This window comes from Electrophorus electricus, chromosome 13, assembly GCF_013358815.1.
Source record: "Electrophorus electricus isolate fEleEle1 chromosome 13, fEleEle1.pri, whole genome shotgun sequence".
NCBI lineage: Eukaryota > Metazoa > Chordata > Actinopteri > Gymnotiformes > Gymnotidae > Electrophorus > Electrophorus electricus.
Window position 1 is genome coordinate 8984028 of NC_049547.1, and position 14662 is coordinate 8998689.

The 14662-nt window shown below is 38.9% G+C and overlaps 2 protein-coding genes across 2 annotated transcripts; both read left to right on the forward strand.

Annotated features, from left to right (window-relative positions):
- The first annotated feature begins 2364 nt into the window (after window positions 1–2364).
- mgmt (O-6-methylguanine-DNA methyltransferase) lies at window positions 2365–6040 on the forward strand. The gene is made up of 5 exons (XM_027000252.2): window positions 2365–2474; window positions 3271–3396; window positions 3984–4129; window positions 4212–4351; window positions 4465–6040. Exons 1-5 carry the CDS (start codon window positions 2461–2463, stop codon window positions 4585–4587), a joined length of 549 nt encoding a protein of 182 aa, XP_026856053.2. The 5' UTR covers window positions 2365–2460; the 3' UTR covers window positions 4588–6040.
- Window positions 6041–6453: 413 nt separating this feature from the next.
- smndc1 (survival motor neuron domain containing 1) lies at window positions 6454–14257 on the forward strand. The gene is made up of 6 exons (XM_027000257.2): window positions 6454–6598; window positions 7748–7867; window positions 8475–8617; window positions 9467–9625; window positions 12487–12640; window positions 12776–14257. The coding sequence occupies exons 2-6, from the start codon at window positions 7748–7750 to the stop codon at window positions 12911–12913; spliced, it is 714 nt and encodes a 237-aa protein (XP_026856058.1). The 5' UTR covers window positions 6454–6598; the 3' UTR covers window positions 12914–14257.
- The last annotated feature ends 405 nt before the right edge of the window (window positions 14258–14662 follow it).

Here is a 14662-nt window from a genome sequence, read left to right on the forward strand (position 1 = left end):
TTGTTTAATTTTCCCATTCTAATCAGGATTCACACTAAAACTGATCCACAGAAAATATGCTTGCCTGATCTTATGCTGCACTCAGAGGTAACAAGTCTCCACACAAGGAAGCTCTAATTGTAAACAGGACAGTGTTTCTAATAAAGTGGTCATTCAATGTGTTTTGCTATATGCCTCAGAGGCTGTTAACCAGTAATATATGCCTGGAAGACTATAGTATTCAATGTATAATCAAGTCTTTACTATATACATCAGAGACTGTTAATTAATTTAGATACCTGCAAGACAGATAAGTATTACTGAATGTTCTCATCGGGATAAAGATGTTGAACAATCATAAGATTTATTACATGCCTCAAAGACGTTAACTAATAGAACTACCCTATATTGCCAAAAGTATTTGCATTCACGTTGAATTTGCATTTGCACTGAATTTGTATGTTACAATCACTTCCATGACCACAGGTATATAAAACGAAGCACCTAGGCATGCAGACTGCTACAAACATTTGTAAAAGAATGGTTCGCTCTCAGGAGTTCAGTGAATTCCAGCGTGGTACCATGATAGGATGCCACCTGTTGCAACAAGTCCAGTCGTGAAATTCCTCGCTACTAAATATTACACAGTCAACTGTCAGTGGTATTATAACAAAGTGGAAGCGATTGGGAACAGCTACGTAAAATGACAGAGCGGGGTCAGGAGGATGCTGAGGCATATAATGTGCAGAGGTCGCCAACTTTCTGCAGTCAATCGCTACAGACCTTCAAACTTCATGTGGCCTTCAGATTAGCTCAAGAACAGTGCATAGAGAACTTCATGGAATGGGTTTATTTGGTCGAGCAGCTGCATCCAAGCCTTACATCACTGAGCGCAATGCAAAGCGTCAGATGCAGTGGTGTAAAGCACGCTGCCACAGAAATTTTGAGTAGTGGAGACGTGTTCTCTGGAGTGAGGAATCAGTTATCTGTCTACCAATCCGATGAAGTCTGGGTTTGGCGGGTGCCAGTAGAACATTACTTGTCTGACTGCATTGTGCCAAGTGTAAAGTTTGGTGGAGGGGGGATTATGGTGTGGGGTTGTTTTTCAGGAGTTGGGCTCAGCCCCTTAGTTCCAGTGAAAGAAACTTTTAATGCTTCAGCATACTAAGAGATTTTGGACAATTTCATGATCCCAACTTTGTGGGAACAGTTTGGAGATGGCCCCTTCCTTTTTCAACATGACTGTGCACCAGTACACAAAGCAAAGTCCATAAAGACACGGATGAGTGAGTGTGGTGTGGATGAACTTGACTGGCCTGCACAGAGTCCTTACCTCAACCCAAAAGATCACCTTTGGGATGAATTAGTGCTGAGACTGCGAGCCAGCCCTTGTCATCCAACATCAGTGTCTGACCTCACAAATGCGCTTCTGGAAGAATGGTTAAACAGTCCCACAAACACAATCCTAAACTTTGTTGAAAGCCTTCCCTGAAGAGTTAAAGATGTTATACCTGCAAAGTGTGGGCAGACACCGTATTAAACCCTATGGATTATGATTGGGATATCACTGAAGTTCATATGCGTGCGAGGGCAGCCGAGCGAATACTTCTAGCAACATTGTGTGTGTGTGTGTGTCTGTCTATCTATCTATCTATCTATCTATCTATCTATCTATCTATCTATCTATCTATCTAGTCCGTTTACATCCACGTACACAACGTTACACAGTTGGCTAGCTAGCTAATATACAATACACGGTGCAAGAAAATCTGCTATTCCAAGGCTGTGTCCTAAACATACTTAACTGTCGCACGATACACCACGCATCTTACAAAATGTTCGGGTTTTTTTAGTAGTTTCTATCATGGCACTATATAGGATGTGCGTGTTGCTAATAACATGTTTAATGTGAGCAGCAAGCAGTTTATTATTATGTGACGGGATATATCAATAAAACAGGAGTTTATTCAGGATACTTCCATTTAGTCCGCTTGATGGTAGCTAACTGTCGTAAAATTATAAAACGGCTTGGTGACGTCACTGGCTGATGGACGTGGTCTAAAATATACATGGTCTGATTTGATTGGCCGAGCCGGGTGTTACGCTATTCTCAAATACTAAACAGCGTGTTTCCACTTTTATTAGAATATCTCTGCAACTGAGCAACATGTAAGTCTACGATCAGGGCAAATTTCTCACTGTGCGTCATCTATCCATTTCTATAATACCGGTTACTTGATCAGTGGTTTGTTCCCAATTTGTATTACACAAATAAGGCGGGGTTAAGAAAATGACCAATCCAATAATGGTGCTTAGCGAACGGTACGTTGTCGATTGGTCTGTTTTCATGTCGCTTCATTTACTGTATTTCAAAGGAGACAGAAATGGCAACAAATTCAACATGAAACTAGCTAGTTAGGTTTATTGTAGTTACCACACGCTTCAGAAGTCACGTAGTGAGAGTTTACATATATTGGTAAAATGCTACATCAACGGTAAGCTCTATAGCTATCCGCCTTACGAAATCACGAAACTAGTGATCTTAGCAGTTCTGTGGAGGTTTGCCATGCTAACCATATTATGGTGCCTAAAGCCCTGTTTGGGCGGGATTAGTTTTACATGGAGAGGTGGAAATGTCCCTAGACTCTTTTGGACATATAAATGGATGATGTATACCTAATTTACAGATGTAAATGGCATTGTTAATGTATAGAGTGAAGGTAGTCTGGGTCCTCCGGTGGATATTGTTTGTGAGGTTTTTGTATTGGTGTTTTGTATTGAATTGAATTGAATTTTCTTAATAAAGTCAATTTAAAAATGGAAATGTCATTTTACTACAAGACGTCTGTAAAACTAATGACCCATTCGCACGGCATAAAAAATAGGCATAAATGACTGATATATACTCGATTTATGCTTCAAAGAACGTGCATAATACGCGGCTAGAAAACTATTTGTGGCATCCTACAATTCAGGTACCAACCATTTCCATTACAATTTCGCACTTCTCTCTCCCAGAAAAGGCTTTTTCTGGAAATTGTCGTTGATGGTGAAGGGAAGAAAACATCAAATTAATTTAAATGCGTAAATGGAAGTATTTTGCGTTTAACCTCCCAGCTTGTGATAAAGGAACGATAATGTGTATTATAGTGTTTACTGTTAACGGAGAAACATGAGACGAAGGTGAAACTTTATCACAGAACCATTTTAGAATGGCGTCTCCACAGTCAGCCTTCATTTCTTTTGAGTCTAAATGAAAACGTGTGTGTGTGTGTGTGTGTGTGTGTTTAGTGTTAGTGTCAGTACTCCTTGTGTGTTGCAGTCGGTCTCTCTTCAGTCACCTGTGGGAGAACTACAGGTTAGCGGCTGTGAAAAGGGTGTACACACTATCACCATCACTGTGGAAACAGCAGAAAGGTACCACATGGCATTAAAACACTATTGCCACTACTATGGAGTTCAGATAGATCTGTTAAAGTCTGCATTGCTTACAGAATCAATATAGTGTATATACAAAATGACAATCGGAACAGCAGGTTCAATGTAGAATTACTGAACAACTTAAACTGCTAAAATAAACCATAATTATTAAAGAAAGTGTTTTACTGTAAGCTACAAATAGTTCCTTTGTGTAAACCACTAATTAATGATAAAAAATAAACAAATATGCAGTGTTATAAGGTTTGTTGTGAAGAACTGTTTATGGAGGCATGCTTGTCCTGCTGCACTATATTACAGTTCAGTTCTGTAGTAGCACAATTGGCTATAAATTTGTCTTCCAAGTAAAACCTGAGCCATCAAGTCTTTGCCATTGGCAGCCTTTCATATTAATAGACATTACCTAAAGTATGAGGGTAAATGTTATTGTTCACTGTATACAATGCTTTTGCTGGTGCTGCCAAATACCTATAATTAATCATTATGTTGATGCATTTTGCATTGAGGTTTGTGTGCATTTGCATGCATGTGTGTTTATTATTTACATTATATGTTATGCTCTGTAGGTGTTGCAGTGACCTCAGTTGTCACCCAGCAGAATTGAAGCCAGAGTTGCAGCACTGTGTGAAGTGGCTCCAGAGTTACTTTAGGTCTGCAGAGTCAGTGAGCTCTCTCCGTTTACCTGTCTTACACCATCAGCTACTGCAAGAAGGTGAATGCACACTAACAGCTACCCCCATTAGCTGGTTTAAGAATCAGTTATAGCACACACAACTATCATCTATCTGTGTTAGACTCATTCACTGCATGCGTGTTGCGGACACTGCAGACGAGGGTGCCAGTGGGTCAAACTGTCTCCTACAAGCAGCTTGCTGAGATGGTGGGAAACCCAAAAGCTATACGAGCAGTGGGAGGAGTGATGAGAAGAAATCCGGTTGGTTGGTTTATGGTCACTGACACATTTTTGCATGCGAGATATGTGAGAGATAACATAATTTTTTAAATATTCTCTCACATGCTCTATTCCTCTCTGTCAATCTCCCTCAGGTTCCTCTGATTGTGCCATGTCATCGTGTGGTGTGTAGCTCAGGTGCAAGTGGCAGGTATATGGGGGGGAGAGGAGATCACATAAAGCAGTGGCTGCTGTTCCATGAAAGGCAGGAACATTAGACCCATAACCTCAGAGGATCTAATTCTACTGTTAAAGGTTGCACAAACTTCATTTAAATACCTGCAGTAGGTGATAGAAGGATTTTTTTCTCTATTGTTTGATGGTTATTAGAGCTTTACAGTTAGCTATGGGTTAAACTGGGCCCTGGGGTAAGTTTAGCCCAAATGATAGGAATACTCAATGCCATTGTAAGATTACTCATAAACACTGTAGTATAGAGAGAACAACTCTATATTCAAATCTATGTTAAGAAGTGCTGTTTTGTTATTGTCCTACTGTTTCTGTTGTATATTTCAGACCAAAAAGGTGCTAGAATTCCACTGCTTCAACTCATTTTGTGATTAGATTGTGAGATGGATAGATAAATTTAAAGCTGTTGTGAACTAGCTAATGGGTAAGATTGTTTAGTGAGGCACTTCTCTAACAAGGGTCTGTTGTCATTCTGCAAGAGAAATGTAAACTCAGTTTGAAAACTAAATACTTATCAAGTTGATAACATGTATCTTATAAACAATACAGAGCCAGTAGAAAAAGTCCTCCTGGATTGATTGATTTAAAATATTATTAAGGGTATGATATTAAGGTTAATGTCAATGTGAATAAAGCTACCAATTGTTAATAATAATAATAATAATAATAATAATAATAATAATAATAATAATAATAATATAATATTATTATACTACACAATGTTACATTTCACAATGCCTTCAAAGCTTTTCCTATTTAGCAAGGATGTAATTGGGATGGAGGCTTTCAGCATTGTCTCACTGCTCCTTTGCCCCAAAGCAGCTTCACAGATGTCGATGCAACGGTGTCTGCTGAAAATGAACTTTCTCCACTGTACATTTAATTTGGTCAGTGTTGCCTCTGTCTGGAACCTCAACCCATTTTAGCCCCCCTTTTAAAGATGGAAAACCTCTTAAAAGAGTAAAAATATGCCTAGAGTTAAGAAATATTTTCATTTACCAAAATGGGATACATATGTGTCTTTTCCTGCAATCTATATGTGTTCACATCACATATCTGTTACTCTGCTCAGTATATCATAGTAGATATGGCCAGATATGGTTGTTATCCTACCCACCAAATGATTTTTAGAATATTTTAAATTAAAATTATCTTGTGGACCATAACTGGCCTAATTGACATTGGATTGAGTGTAACAGGCCTGTTGAGTTTGACACTCCTGCTCTATTGTATACTGATCAGGGCCCTGTTTCCCAAAATCATTGTAGTGTTAAGATCATCTTAAATGATAGTGTGATCAGTGTAATATTTGACTTATCACTGATTAATCACAGTAACCTTTTAACCTTTGTAATTTGTAGCACACTCTTTAGTAGCCTATATAAACTATTCATGAATATATGGTTTATGTGAGGGAAAACGTTTTTTTCTTTTTCTTTTTTTTCAGATGTCATGTATCTATCTATCTATCTATCTATCTATCTATCTATCTATCTATCTATCTATCTATCTATCTATCTATCTATCTATCTATCTATATAATTTTAACAGCAATGTATTTTTAAATAAATTACAAATTATTAAAACATAGTATTCTTGTAATGATAAAAACGTTAAAGTAATAGTATAATATCGAAATAATAATAATAATGTAAATCTGAATAAGTTGCTCTAATGAGAAATGTACATTGCCTTCCACACGGCCAATATTACTGAATGCTGGAACTAAACTTTTCAATCCAGTTTCCTATTAGATATTTTTCAAAACGAGCATCCATCCTGTAATGTCAGTAATGCACCGACTACTGAATGCATAACGCAGGCTAATTATGTTTTACTCAGTCGATGGTTTTACCGCGAGAACCATAGTTACGTCGGTTAATCGTCATATCCGGTTACAGAAGGACTCGTCCACGGAGAGAAAGGATACACGCCGAAACAGTCTATTTTCATCGAAATCAAGCTGTACATGGGACATTTAAAAGCAATATTAGCATTTTAACATATCTTAAACATATCATTGATTTGTAATCCACAGAGGTAAGAGAAATATTGCAAACATTGTCTGAAAAATCGTGTCTTCAAAAACATGGCTCCCTCTCTGCGAAGGGCCTTCGAAATAGCTAGCTAGCATAGCTAACGCTAGCTACTTGCTTGTAGCTAAAACTGCTGTAGGTCATCGCTGTTATGATACAAAAAGTGTCCTTCCTTAGGCACAAACAAATATGACTTTGGTACAATTGAGATTTTAACATTGAATCGTTACTGTAAGGCGAATACATGCCCTTGTACTGTTAGCTAGCTAGGATCCGTCAGTTCGTTTTAGGCTATCTGTTTTAGCTATCTTAATCCGCATTTAAACGTGCTGTGTGCTGCTTAGCTGTACTTCCTAGCTAACTAACATGGGCTAATGTTTATGAAGTGTTAACATCAGCTCGCTGCTTTCTTTAGGAATCTAACTAGCTACAGAACAAAAACGCAACTGATCATAGAACCGCAATCTTTATTAAATTGTATCAGGCACTTATTTATCAAAGTGCATATGATACACTTTGATCACACGAAGTGTGAAGTTATGTTAGATTAAGGATTTAGTTTTACATTGACCAGTATTTACTGGAAGAATGAGCGCTATTCAAGAAGTATCGAGGACATGGAGTAAAATAAAAAAAACTTCTTTTGTAGCTGTGTAACTCCCTCTCAGTAGTCGTGTACAGTTTTTCGATTAATCTTACCAAGAGTGGTTCGGGTGTGTTTACTGTGTGCTGTTGTCATGGTTACATACTTCTGTTAATTAGCTGTGCTCAAAGCAGGAGGTCCAAGTTTAGTAAGTTTGTCATCATCTGTATGATTCCAAATTAGAAAAATATATGGCTGTTTTCATTTTTTTTGGTCAGTATCCTGACGTGATAGATTTCACTTAAACTAGCTCGTTAGTCGTCATCATTCACAGAAAAAAGGTAGGTTTCTAGCTGAATAGTGGTAAAGATTTATATGGTAACTCAAGGTTAGCTGACTGTCAGTTGGTTGGCTACTCAGAAAATCTGTCATACTGTTGTGGTTCCAGAATTAGCATCTTCGGAGAACAACAGAAGCCTTCTCTCTTTATGTATATTGTGAATCTGCATTGTACCCGAGGACAAAATGGTAGAGTGAGTAAGTGCTTTACCAGTGGTTGTTTTTTCCCAGATGTCTGATGACTTGGTAAAACAGCTGAGCAGCTATAGAGCTCAGCTCCAGCAAGTGGAGGCAGCACTTTCCACAGACCCAGAGAATGAAGATCTACTCAAGTTGCAGAAAGATCTGCAGGTATGGTCACCAGCCCAGTGTGCTGCTCCAAATACACAGTGTCCACATCTGTCAGTGTCTCTAAATTAACAGCTACTTTACTACAACAGTAGTGTTAATATATTAGCTACAAAAACAAAGATAGTTTTAATAAATGTCATTCATTTAACAAATACATATTGATTTATTAGCCAAATTACTGGTTTCAGAGATGTGCCTAACTAAAATGATTAATCGGTGCTTCCAAAAAAATTGTCACACTACAAAGGGTAATCAGACCCCATGCTGAAAGCACTGGAACAATAACATTTGGGTAGCGGCACTAGTTTTTAAAGAGTTTGTAACATCTTGGCACTACTGCAGTAGTCACGCAGCTGATGTCTTTAACTAAATGTAATTAAAACAACTTTAAGTAAATGTAATTAAACTACAGGTTATTGAAGCTTGTCAGAGTAAGCTCGTCATTAAATGCTCAACTTTATTTTAAATTCAGTGTGTTCACATTCTACATAAAATGTAACTTCTTTTTTGTTGAAGCTAGTACTGCATTACTTCTGTAATGTCATTCCATGTCAGCACATATTCTGTTGACAAACTTATTTTTATTATTCATTTATTTTAATACTAGGAGGTGATTGAACTGACTAAGGACCTGTTGACATCTCAGCCAGCGGAGGGCGTAGCTAGTGCCAATAGTTCAGATGCAGCTCTACCCAAACACTGTTGGAAAGTAGGAGATAATTGCATGGCAGTGTGGAGCCAGGATGGACAGTGAGTATCACTCACTCACACATGCTCAGTTATGTTTTTTGTTTCGGTAAGAGTCCTCTGCATGGATATGTGGATCTCCAATGGTTCATGTGTATCATGCATTCCCACCTTTGGAGAGTGGGGAACCAGTGCATTAAGGTGAAAAATACTGTAAGTATCGCTTACAGAAGCTCTTATTTTCTTCTTTCTTTCTTTTTCTTCCTACAGTTGCAGTGAAAGTAACAGTAGGAAGAAGCTCTTATTGTTGTTTCTATTTCTTCCTACTGTTACAGTGACGGTTTGGATAACTCTTTGTTAGTTTTAGAAACTAAGTTATGGAGAGCTAGTGTGTGTTGAGTGTTTTGAGAGGGGCTGTTTTAGACTCTTTCTCTCTGTAGCTCCTATTAATCAGTGTACAAATGTTATCCTGACTTATAGAAAAGTACAGTGAAGGGTAGATTATAGTGGGGCCTATATAGTATAACCATGTATTTACAAGAGATTTTAATAAATAATTAGCTTGAAAAGTACACTATGGTATATGCTTTACCTTGACGAGCTAAAACTGTCCCATTACAAGGATATATAGCCTTTTTTACTCTTGGATGTCATTCACTAGTTGTTGTGTTCATATTCAGGTTTGATTGGAGGTCAAATCATGGCAGTGTGCTAATTTCCATCATAGCATAGAAATGAACAGTTTGCTCTTTTCTGAAATGTTTGTATAGATTTGTGTGACAAGAAAAGCTGTTCTACTCAGAATGCATATATGTTGTTCAGGAAACATTACCATATGTATGGGAGTGTGTGTGTTTGTGCATTTGCACGCACACCTGTACTCACCTGCTTACAGCGCTGTGTGCTTGTCAGGCTGTATGAAGCGGAGATTGAGGAGATAGACGGCGAGAATGGTACGGCTGCCATCACCTTCACTGGCTATGGAAATGCAGAGGTGGTTCCACTGCACGCGCTCAGAGCTGCCGAGCAGGGCAAGGGCACCAAAGAAGAGGGAAGCAAACCCAAGTCCAAGTGAGCATTTGCATTTGTGTCTTTGCCCCTGTGTGCATATGCATGTAAGTATACATGTGTCTGAATGTTTCTGCAGGCAGTTTATGTAATTTCACAAGGGTGTGTTTCAGTGCAATATAATACAGAATGTGCTATGAAATGGTTGCTATAATGGTAGAGCTGGCCCGAGTGCCATTTTACAGGTATGTTGGTGTTTCTAAAAGTGTATCTGAGTACTACTTAGAATATTGATGCTAATTTCATAATTAATTAGAATGTTGGCAAAAGACTATTATTGAAGTTCAGTATATGCTCTCCAAGTAGCAATATAATGTATGAGTGAAGGTGCAAATTAACTTAAATGTGCTATGCAAGGTTGGAAATGATACACCTATCACGATCAGCACTAACATTAAAGCCACCTGCCTTGTGTTGATCTCACTTGTGCTGACAAAACAGCTCTGACCCATCAAGGCATGGATTCCACAAGATCCCTGAAGTGGTCTGTTGTATCTGGCATCATGATGTTAGCAGCAGATCCTTTTAAGTCTTGTAAATTGCAAGGTGGGCCCTCTATTGATTGGTTTTCCTAGCACATCCTCCGGATGTTCAATCTGATTGAGAGAGGGGGAATTTGGAGGCCAAATCAGCACCTTTAATTCTTTTGTCCTATTCCTCAAACCATTCATGAACAATTTTTGCAGTGTGGCAGGGTGCATTATCCTGCTGAAAGAGGCCACTGCCATTAGGGAGCACAGTTGCTATGAAGGGGTAACAATGTTTAGGTGGGTAATATGTGTCAAAGTAACATCCATATGAATGCCAGGACCCAAGATTTCACAACAGAACATTGCCTGGGCCAGTATTACACTGCCTCTGCTGGCTTGCCTTCTTCCCATAGTTCCAAGTTCAAGTTTCAAGTTCAACCATTGTCACTTTCTTTCATTGCTCTATGGTCCAGTTCTGATACTCATGTGTCCAGTGTAGGTGCTTTCAGAAGTGGACAGGGGTCAGCATGGGCACTGACTTGTCTGCCCCATACACAGGATGCATGGTGTTTTGATACATTTCTGTTATACCCAGCATTAACTTTTTCAACAGTTTGTGGTACAGTAGCTCATCTGTGGGATTGGAACAGACAGGCTAGCCTTTGATCCCCACACACATCAATGAGACTTTTGCACCCTTTACCCTGTTGCTGGTTCATTAGTTGTCATTCGTCAGACCACTTTCAGTAGGTACTAACCACTGCATGCTGGGAACACTCCACATGACTTGTCGTTTTGGACATGCTCTGACTCGGTCATCTAGCCATCTCAATTTGGCCCTTGTCAGAGCTGCTTGCTCATTTTTCCTGCTTCCAACAAATCAACGCCAAGAACTGACTGTTTATTTCCTGCCTAATTCCCCATCCCTTTACAGGTACTATCGTAACAAGATAATCAGTGTTATTCACTTGTCCTGTTGGTTGTTTCAATATTGTGACTAATTGGTGTATATGAGCTTGTTGGAAATTCTGTTCCAAAACCAAGGCCATTAATATGGAGTTGGCTTCTCCTTTGCAACTATAATGGCCTTTCATCTTCTAGGGAAAGCTTTCCACAATATTTTGAAGTGTGTTTGTGAGACCTTTGCACAGTTAGTCAAAAGTGCTTTTGAGAGATCAGGCACTGATTTTGGATATTAAGCTGGGCTTGCAGTTCACATTTCAAGTCATCCTAAAGGTGTTTAGTGGGGTTGAGGTCAGGGTTCTGTGCAGGCCACTGGAATTCCTCCACACCAGACTGATCTATCCTTGTTTTTGTGGACCGTACTTTGTGCACAGGAGCAGAGTCATGCTAGAACAGGGTTGATGCCTCAAAGTTGGAAGAATATAATTGTCTAAAATGTTTTTATATGCTGTGGCATTAACATTAGCATTGACTGAAACTGAGGGGCCTAATCAAAACCTGGAAAATAGGCATTATCCCTTCTCCACTGAACTTAACTTTGCATTTTGAACATGGGTAGCATTCCCCTGACAATTCACAAACACAAATTCTTCCATCAGACTGCTAGATAGTGGAGTGTGATTAATCACTCCAGAGCACACCTTTACTGGAGAGCCCAGAGCTTTAGACCACACCAGCTGATGCTTGTCATTGCACATAGTGATCTTGGGCTTGTGTGCAGTTATGAAAACCCATTTCATGAAGCTCACTTTGCATAGTTTTTGTGCTGATGAGGCTTCCAGAGGCAGTTTGGAACTCTGTATGCAACAGAAGATAAAATCAGAGTGGAAAAAAAAAATTCTATATGGTCTACTGCTTCATGGCTGAGCTGTTTTTGCTCCTAGACACTTCTATATTGTGATGGCACTTACACTTAACACAGGCAAATCTAGCAGAGCAAAACCTTTCAAGAATTCTCATGACAAACACGCCATTCTATGATGGTGCTATGTATAAAGTCACTGAGTCACTTCAGTACATCCCTTTCTGTGAATTTCCATAAAGATTACATTGCAGTGTGATTTTATAAACCTATTGGTAGTATGTAACTGAAGTGCATGGAATTAATAATTAGGAGGGTTCTCCTCATATCTTTTGGCCATGTAGAGTATACATAAAACCACACTTGTCATGCATTCTGTTGTAAATGTAAATATATATTTGAATAGTCATACATTTTGAATGCAATATCCATAACCAATTATTAGTCCACATTTCACCTTTTTCATATATACACAGTAGCAGCCTTTGATGGTAAAGTGACATATTGTTCAGGCTAAAAAAGAGGCAGTTTTTAATTTCTTTTCTCTGAAATTAAAAAACAAATAAGCTGAGAGTTTGATTTGTGTGAACAATCCCTGTGCGTGTATGTGTGTCTGTGTAACCTTACAGGAAGGAGCTGCTAGCAGAGCAGAGGGAATATAAGAAGAAGAAGGCACAAAAAAAAGTGCAGAGGATGAAGGAGCTTGAGCAGGAGAGGGAGGAGCAGAAATCCAAATGGCAGCAGTTCAACAATAAAGCTTACTCCAAGAACAAGAAGGGGCAGGTAGGAAATGGGGAGCATTGAAAGATTCTGATTTAGTCTGCACTTCCTTACTTAGACTTAAATTCACTCTCTGTACCCCCCCCCCACACTGTCTTTCCCTTTCTCTCCCCCTCCCTCCCTTTTGCCATCTCTCAGGTAAAGCGCAGTATATTTGCCTCTCCAGAAAGTGTGAATGGGAAGGTTGGTGTGGGTACTTGTGGGATTGCAGATAAACCCATGACTCAGTACCATGACACCTCCAAATACAACGTGAGGCATCTGATGCCACAGTGAACAGGTTGTGCTCATCTCAACTTCATGTCCGCCACTCCCACTCAGCAACAGCCAGTGGACTCTTTGACTCTGGACTGGACACTTTATGGATTCAGCAGAGTAACCTCATCTTAGGGCGCACCTCTCGTGTATTGGAAGTTTTAGTTTAAGAACCAGCCAGTAGGCCACCAGATGACTAAGAACAATAAGTTAAGAATGATTCACTGCAGCTCCAATGCCTGTCAGTCCATTCCAAAAACCCTTCACCAACACTCTTTCCTGCACATTTCTATCAGGAGTAAGTCTGAGAAGATTAACAGTTGTAGTTATAATCAAGGTGACTGGACTTGGTGTATAATCCTGAAAATGTTTCACCTCTTTTCTGAGGACATTTATTCTTCTGTTGATCATATGTACCCATGAAGCCTCTCCAATATAGAACATCTTTAGGTTGTACAAAAACTCGAGCCACTTTGATTTACTACTGCTAGACAATAGTGTAACCTTGAGAGTAAGCCTAACTAAATTTAATCTGGACTCTAGCTAACCATAAATCACCACTCTAGAGAAGTACAGTATTTAGAACCCAGTGGAGCTGTTGTGAGAAAGGTTGGCCTCTTTTAAGTACAACTCTGGCTTTTTGAGCAAATCAACCTCATTCAAAATTTTGGGTATGCAGTAAGCATGTCGAGACACTTCTGGAATTTAGTGGGTCTTTCTGTGAGTAACATCATCTGCTGTTGTTTGATACCAAGCAAAAATATTGAACTAAAATTTACCAAAAAAAAAAGGTGCATTGCCTAATTATTACACACATGCCTCCAATAAGTCCATAGCCATTTGGAGAAAACTTTGCAACTTGGATCATATGTATAAAAGCTACACAGTGCAGATTTATAGTTAAGTTTCCATATCCTGCAGAGGGTGCTGTTGTAGACAGGAAGGTGCTCTTGTGTGGTTGACATTACCTTAGCACCACTTTACATGTCCACCCAACTTGGTGTGGACTGTAATTTAACTCCTCTGATTGTCTCTATAACTTTATATTTCTGGGAGATTTTACTTTGTTTTATTAGGGTGGATTGAAAAGTATGTTAAATTCATTTGAATTCTGTTAGAAATGATTGTATGAAATCTTTGCTCTGGGTTTTTCATAAAAGACCTGAAAGACTGTGTTTAATGTGTTCTTACTGCATGTCAAACAAATAACAAATTGGTTATTTGCCAAAATGTCAGAGTAATTTAAGTCTATTTGTGAGCTGTTGGAATAACAACCCTTCTGCTGCCACTTGTAATAATTTTGCTTCAGTTTTGTACATTTTCATCTTTACAAAGAATAAAGGTGTTTTTTTGTTGCTGTTTGTAGCTGATGAGTGTGCAGTAGTTTATCTGGGTTATAATCTGTCAGCAAAATTTGTGACTCCATATAGCCTAAAACACTTCATCTTAAACACTCATCCTTTCTGTTAAATCCTTAAACATTCTCCCTTCTTTCATGACAAAATGCATTAGCTCGCTCGCTTCTTTGGTTCTGATGCAGCCAGACTTACTATTACAGAACTCATACTTACCCCATCTGTTGAGGAACAGCCAGCCGCCAAAGTCATCCATCAGCTTCCCCATAATGTGCCCTGCTCACAGGTCTGTTGTGCCTGACTCTGCTCAGTCCATGTGAATCCCTTTCATTTCATGTCCAGCTCAGATGTCCAAAATTCCAATCAACAGCTGTCTACATAATTTGGCAGACACTCTTATCTAGAGCAATTGACA

Coding starts and splice junctions, on each gene's coding strand:
- mgmt (XM_027000252.2), top strand. Junction 3,397..3,983: donor ACTGTGGAAACAGCAGAAAG/GTACCACATGGC, acceptor TATGCTCTGTAG/GTGTTGCAGTGACCTCAGTT. Junction 4,130..4,211: donor CCATCAGCTACTGCAAGAAG/GTGAATGCACAC, acceptor TATCTGTGTTAG/ACTCATTCACTGCATGCGTG.
- smndc1 (XM_027000257.2), top strand. CDS start 7,748: ATGTCTGATGACTTGGTAAAACAGCTGAGCAGCTATAGAGCTCAGCTC. Junction 9,626..12,486: donor GGAAGCAAACCCAAGTCCAA/GTGAGCATTTGC, acceptor GTAACCTTACAG/GAAGGAGCTGCTAGCAGAGC. Junction 12,641..12,775: donor CCAAGAACAAGAAGGGGCAG/GTAGGAAATGGG, acceptor GCCATCTCTCAG/GTAAAGCGCAGTATATTTGC.